The sequence below is a fragment of the Chanos chanos genome, chromosome 5 (assembly GCF_902362185.1).
Source record: "Chanos chanos chromosome 5, fChaCha1.1, whole genome shotgun sequence".
Taxonomy (NCBI): domain Eukaryota; kingdom Metazoa; phylum Chordata; class Actinopteri; order Gonorynchiformes; family Chanidae; genus Chanos; species Chanos chanos.
In genome coordinates this window covers 6,063,764-6,071,038 of record NC_044499.1, presented here as the reverse complement: position 1 = coordinate 6,071,038, position 7,275 = coordinate 6,063,764, and the positions used below count along the sequence as shown (strand labels likewise).

General features: G+C 42.1%; 1 protein-coding gene across 1 annotated transcript in view; it reads left to right on the top strand.

The window, feature by feature from the left end:
- Nucleotides 1-3,232: 3,232 nt before the first annotated feature.
- Nucleotides 3,233-7,275, top strand: part of paxip1 (PAX interacting (with transcription-activation domain) protein 1) — a 14,175-nt gene continuing 10,132 nt past the window's right edge. Inside the window, exons 1-6 of the mRNA XM_030773544.1 lie at nucleotides 3,233-3,313; nucleotides 4,326-4,460; nucleotides 4,636-4,679; nucleotides 4,876-4,946; nucleotides 5,300-5,406; nucleotides 6,655-7,275. The exon at nucleotides 6,655-7,275 is cut by the window's right edge and continues 15 nt beyond it. Coding sequence (XP_030629404.1) covers nucleotides 3,233-3,313; nucleotides 4,326-4,460; nucleotides 4,636-4,679; nucleotides 4,876-4,946; nucleotides 5,300-5,406; nucleotides 6,655-7,275 — 1,059 coding nt within the window. The remainder of the gene's footprint in view (nucleotides 3,314-4,325; nucleotides 4,461-4,635; nucleotides 4,680-4,875; nucleotides 4,947-5,299; nucleotides 5,407-6,654) is intronic.

The window sequence follows — 7,275 nt, the reverse complement described above, 5'->3', positions numbered from 1 at the left end:
AACAGGGGCTCTCTCTTTCTCTCTCTCGCACACACACACACACACACACACACACACACACACAACACACATACCCAATATGGTCACGGCAAAGTGACTATTCTCATAATGATGGCCCTCAAAATCAGAAATCAGTGCAGAGGAAAGCACAGTCTATACAGTTGATTCAACTGCTTTCACTGCAGCACAAACCACAATCCAAAGGGACATAAAAATCTGTATTTCTTGGTATGTACAGTATTTAAATGTTAAAAACGATGTACTATAATTGACTAACCCAGTGATTTCTGTGGAATCCACAGTCCATCACAAATTCACTACTGCGGGGATAATCATGCAAATCATCTGAAAGCACCGGGTATGTGGACATAAACAAGTAAACTGAATAAAAATCAAACCAACAAATCAGTGAAGTAAAGACAATTGGAAAAACCCTTTTATGTACGACAATGAGGTTGACTCAATGCATGAAGAAGCTGTTATTCGTTAATTCATTTTACTAACACTAGCAGTTCGATGTTTCTGAATTAGATAATGGCAATTTCTGTTTGAAGTCTTAGGGGGAAACGTCATACAGCAACAAGTATGAGTTGAGTGTTAATGAAAACACTACTTCACAGTAAATATATCACTTGCGTTTTTTTGACAGCAGCGAGTCGCGCTCAGGAATAGTAACCATAGGGTAGAATATTCAAGGGCAAGATGAGATCCATGTATGACTGTACAGACTCCCACTCTGTTTGTAGTCTGTTCTCTTCTGAAACACAATATTGATATTGTCTATGGAGAACGGATCTAAAGATATCTGTTCAATAAGAGTTAATACTTGTAATACCTGCGCACTCGTCGCTTAGCTTCATTAAGTGGAAGTTACAGCCTAACGCAAAAACCGTACAACTGCATGTCCTCTTCGACTTTAAGGCACACAGGTATGCGAACATTTCATAAAAACACAGGATCTGCAGTGTTCAAGTCACGGGTGCAGCGTCAATCGGCTGTGTTTTCAGCTGCAGCACAGGTAATTCACCGGTGAAGAAGCGCACTTTGCTGCATTACTTTAAATATCTCTCAGTCATGATTCTCCTGAAGCAAGGTGGTCAAAACTTACCTTAAAGGACAAGACGCACGTTATGAACCATCAAAAGACTGGCATCATCCCATTCCAGCAGGTCGCTGCAGAAACATGTACTGAGTAGGCGCTATTTCAAGCAAGAGTGAACATCGCTGTTAGCGCTCTCACTTTGGAACAAACCATGACGATTAAAGGTAAGGGGGCAGTACTCCAACGATGGTATTGGAAACGCGGGAAAGGCGATGAAAGATTCGTTAGTGTCCTCAACAGCATGCTTTTTGCGGGTATAATGTACACCGATTATGTTATCTTCTAGTTTCTACAATGCTGTAATTCAGAGACTGCTTTGAGAAACGGCATAAAGCTAATTCGCTAAAATGTGTGAACCCTTAAAAAAGTGGAGCGTCTTTACTTTCTCAGATGTGTCGTTGCTTTAGGGTTCACCTGTATGTAGGGGCTGACTGCTGCGAATGCGGACAATGTATCCGTACTTATTTTTTGCCTGTGGGCTATATTTGATATAGGATTTTTGTGTTCTGGAAGTCGAACCAAATGTTTTATTCATTATGCAAACTGGGCGACCTACGAGAGAATCAGTTCTAAGCGCTTCGATTTTTGTTGGTCAGTGGTAGCTGTACAGATAAAACTTGACCATGCTTTTTGTGTAGTCGCTAAATACGTTCATCGCATTATTTTTTAAAATGATCATATCAGCTGTTTTTAGCCTGTATTATAGAGCATTAGATGAGAAAAACATAAGATTGCAGAACACCAGAATATCTTGTACGAAGTTGCAGGATGGGATACATTTAGGTGGGCCATTTCACCAGCAGGACATTGATTATAGGCTATACATCATGGTTAACTAGGTATCTGACAGCTGGTTTATCCAAACTGGAATAGCTAACCACACAAGCATATGTGTGGTCAATCAAATCAAATTCAGCTCATAAAACTAGACTACCACTATGACATGCAATTACTTGTCAATGACAAACCTGATAACATGCATAGCCCGTGTAATGAGACGCTTACAACATGCTAGCTAACTATCGGCGTTATTAAAAACTCTTTTATCAATTTTTACACAAAGGCATGAAACACAGCTGTAATTATAGGTTTATTTATTTAATGACAACAGGGTGAGATTTTTACAAACAGTAGAGCATTGTACAAACAATTAAGTGGCCCACTGAACACCGAAACGCACTACCAAGGGCAACTTCCAGCTGGCTATTTATAGACTTTATCACTGAATAAAAGCCAAAACTGAATAACTCGTAGTCCAAACCAAAGGGCTAAGAAAAAATTAAATGCATATTTCCTAAACTGTTTATCTGTTTAATTAAACAAACAAACTGGGAACACGGTGGGAGCATGTCCCCTAAAGACACTGAGCATATTTTTTTACACTGAGAAGTGGAACATCCTGAGCAGCTTTTCGGCAACAGGGCATCAATCAATCAATCAATCGGCTTCTCAAATCTGCTAATGACAACATAGAGTTTATTTCTTGAGTGTAGGCATATATATCTCCATGCCTATCTGTATTTACATGTTGCCACTTCCCTGAAGCTTAAAAAGTGCGGATAAGTCAAATTAAGGCGATGTTGAAATTTAAGGATTTGCAGATTTTAAGAACAAGGAACCAGATAATTGATGGAATAACTGTTGTCCATCCTCACAACGACTTCGCCTGTAATTTTTATTTACCCAACTGATCAAACAGACCACACCACAACGTTGCATGATTTTAATATTGGCGCCCTCATTGACCAATCACTGAGCGAATAATAGAGACGCTCCTCCCCGGATCGTTGCATATTGACTAAAATAGGGTGTGTGCGTGCAGTGCATGTATCTAGTATTTTCGCCAAGAAATGTGTTTATTGTCAGAGAAATAATGAGGACTTTTAAAGGTCATCTGAAATACCATATATAATAGAGCAGTTGTATTGAGGCCATACTGCTCTAATTAAAATTTCAAGACCGGAGTGTATCCCCCCTTGAAAAAAATGCAGCCACCCAAAGCCCGCCGAGTTGTCTTTGGCGCTAGGAAACTGAGGATAGCCGCCAAGCCGCTAGCAACTGGAGCAGAGGAATCATGTCATAAAACAAAACACTGTTTCTCATAAGTGTCCAACTAATACATTTAACACTATGTCAGATGAAGAATTGAAGGTGCCGGACGAGCTCTTTAAAGACGTCAAATTCTATGTGGTCGGGGATATTGACCCAAAGGTAAAGCATAATCTGAGCAAGTTAACAAGACTTCTGGCTGCTAACTCTATTTGCGCTCATAGCCATAGAAAGCTAACGCAGTTTAACAAAAGTACCCTGTTAGCTTAGCATGCAACCACTGAATTGTACTTAGCAAAGCTAGCTTGCTATGCTGCCAAACGTCAGCTGCTAAACAGAGTTAGGTTAGGTTGGTGTATTACCTTTTCTTAAGTTAAACCTGTCATGCTCTCTAAGTGAGTTTTGCTGCCTGGTAGATCACTGACGTAGACGTGTCCGTTGGAATGACGCAAACTGTGCATATTTATTTATACAACCTAAATCATCTTTTGACATTCCCATAGCTTGTTAGCTAGGTGAGCTAGCCAGTCAGCTACAGGGACAAGACAGCCGGTTTAGCTGTAATTTATCTCATCTGTCTTACAATTCGTTCAGACCTGTTACATCGCTTTTAGCATTCAATAACAGCATTTAATCAGTTACTGTCGTTAAGATTTTCTTTTAAATTCTACGTAGCGTAAATAGAGTATTTGATGCTGGAATCATAGGACATTAGAGTAGCTAAACCAGTTCAGAATGTCAAACCATGTCCTGAACTGAAGTAACATTTGTTCAGTACATGAATGAACTGTCCTCAAGGTATTAGCCTTAACTCCAGCTACGTACACCTTAAACGATTAAAGTTCGCGTATTTGCAGCTGCTCGTGCCCTTGTTGTGTGTAGTCCTTTGTATGGTAGGGTAGGTACACATTTCTTAAGTAACTTGCAAATTGCAAGCAAATTTACCCGGGTGACAAATGTAAGAGCTGCGATCAGTCACTCAGTTTTGCTTGTACGTTACAGCTCCCTTGCCTGTCTGCTTGTTGTGAAACATAATGTCAGTTTCTCTTTTGACAAGTCGCTGTATTTATTGTGAAACATAATGTCAGTTTCTCTTTTGACAAGTCGCTGGAAATTAAAACTGTGTTACCTGGTATGATAACAGACACCTTACAGCCCGTTTATTATTGCGCAGGTTGTGCAACTGTTGAAAGCTGGTAAAGGTAAAGAGGTTTCCTATAACGCCTTAGCCACACACATTATCGCTGTGGATGGAGACAATCCTGAGGTTGGGGAGTCCCGAGAAGTCTTTGACTTACCTGTGGTAAAGGTAAGACGGGGTTCGAGCTTTTTTTGCTAGTCGTTACTTTTAACTAAAAGAATTTATTGAGAGAGTTGAGTCAGCCCAAGAATCATTACGTTTATCGAGAGCATGTTGTGTTTGATTTTGTATTTATCGCAAATGAAGAAACTGTGAATGAATTGTTATTCTCTTGTCTTTTCAGCCTTCCTGGGTGACACTGTCTGTAAGATGTGGAGATCTACTGCCGTATCCTTTGTTGTTACAAAATTGCTTTTTATTTTTGTGTTTATTTTCGTTTTTTTTTTTTTTTTTTGTTATAGTCAGCAAGTATGCAAGTCAATCATTTTTCAGACGTCAGTTATTTTGCAGATGTTTTAAAGGATAGTTAAGCGGTTAGTCATATATGTGTGCGTTTTTTTTTTCTTGACCAAAAATGAACCAGAGTTACAGGATTTTCACCGGAATCAGGACAAATATTCTTCGGCGTAACAGCCTGCCTGCCTAAGGTGGGATAGTAAGACGCGGTCTTTCAAGAGTGATTTTATGTTACAATGTACGATATGATAAAACAAGATCCCTGGGTATAGTTTAAACAATATGTAAGTGTAAGTGAAACAAAAGTGTCTGTCTTTGGCAATGTTACAATCCTGTATCCCTGCACTTTCACCTAATAATTCGCAGTGAATTTACTCAACAAATGCAATAATCTTTGTGGGTCAGAACATCATGGACGCTGATGTCTTACCCATTATTGGTGTAAACAGATAACAAACAGTTACTTTGTACAAAGTAAATGAACATTTATGTGTGTAGCCATGTATTGCTTTGTAACTGTTACTTTGTAAATTCATTCTCCCTTTAGCTCCCGGAAGATCTCAACAAACTCTGGGCTCTAGTTACATTCTATGGAGGTGAATGTCAACTCAACTTCAATAAGAAATGCACCCACCTGGTTGTACCAGAACCAAAAGGGGTAAATATCTTTATGTTCTCCGGTCTCATCTTTTTTCTTATACATGACCAGACTTTTTTTTTATTTTTTATTCCCCCCCCCTGTCTTTAGCTTCGAGTATTACGATCTGTTCCCCACAGGTCAACTGTCTGAGAATCCTTTTGACTGTTTTCTCACTTTTGTCTGAGCGCTGTGCTCTGTTGTGTTTTCCATTTGCTCCTTTCACCAAAGAAGCGTTAGGTGCTAGTCTTGCTGATTGCTCCAGAGCTGTTTTATGACAGCTGAATGGCTGTTATGGGGCACCTGGTTTGGGTTAACGGCCAAGCCAGGTCATTCAGTGAGCGAGGCCGTTGCCTTTGGATCTATTGAAAGACAAGGCTGGAGTTTGTCTCATCCCGGGCGGTTTATTGGCTGGTTGTTTGGCATTTGGCTCGTCTGTGGCCGGGGGGGGGGGGTGTTTTTATGACTCCCTTCATCCTCGCGGCTTGTGTTTTCTAAGCCCGTGCAGTGTAATCATCAAGTCTGTCTGTCTGTCTGCCTGTCTGTCTTTCTCTGTTCCAGCCACATTTGCAGTCAAATAACTTTTAAGCTGTAAGAGATGTTCCGCATATAAAAACACAGCCACTGTCTCCAGCGCCAGGTTGTAAACGGGTTCATTTTGTGTCGTCCACCTGTGAAATGACATTGTGTTTCATTAAAAGGGCTGCACGTTGCATTGCAAGTGAATTGTTTTCAGTGATGGTGCTCTGGTGGTGCAGTGGTAAATTACACCGCACTGCTAAACGGAGGCTGCGAGATCTCATCTCAGAGTTCCTACTGACTGGATTCGGCGTCGTGAACAACGCATACGGCAAATTCACGTTAGCTGGCGCTTCCAGGGAGATAACATTGGCCCCTGTGTGCGTTGTGTTCCCGTGGAGACGCCTGTAAACCAGTAGGAGAAAAGGGGCAGTGGTTGGTAGTGCATGTATTGATGGTCTGGAAGAGTCCTTCCCCTCCTGAATTGGCCCAGGGATTGTGCAATGGTGGGATTTACCGTAGTTCAGGGAACTCTGCATTCCAAATTTAGAGAAAACATCCAAGAAAATAGAAGTATTTAAGGATTTGCAAGATTTTAGTGAGTGACTTGAGCTTAGGTTTATGTACGTGTACTTATATATAAAAATGTGTATGTGTTTGTGTGTTCTTGTGCTTATAAAGTGAGAAATGAATGCATTGTTATGGTTCTGTGCAGCACAGATCTTTAATAAATTTCCTTTGGTATTGCAGGCAAAGTATGAGTGTGCTCTAAGGCACAGCAGCATTAAAATAGTCACCCCAGAGTGGATTTTACACTCCGTGGCTGACAAGAGTCGAAAAGATGAGACCCTGTACCACCCACGCCTTACCTACCAGGAGGAAGAGGAGGAGGAAGAGGAAGGCAGCGAGTACGAGTATGAACGGGGCTCCAGGTCTGACGGCAGCTACAGTGACAGGCGATCTCCGCGCAGTCGACGGTCCAGCCTGGCTTCATCTCGCGATGCCTCCCCAGCTAGCCGGGGTAGGCGTTCGCCTTCCCCTGCCAAACCGGCGCGTCAGAGCGAGCGAATGTTCGACGACTCGGACGACTCGTCCCCGGAGAAAGAGGACCGTAACCTGAACTGGACCCCGGCCGAGGTCCCTCAGCCCGGCCCGGCAAAACGACGGCTCCAGCCCGGGAAAGATTCGGGTCTAATTAATTTGTGCGCCAGCGTGCCACCCGTACCGGGACTTCCAGATGTCCGTGGCACCCCGGGGGCAAATGCCGTACCGGGAGCGGAGAGGTCAGAGGTCATGGGAAGTTGGAACCCTGCAGCGAGGACACTGAGGAACATCACAAACAACGCTGACGTCCCACAGATTAATCGACCA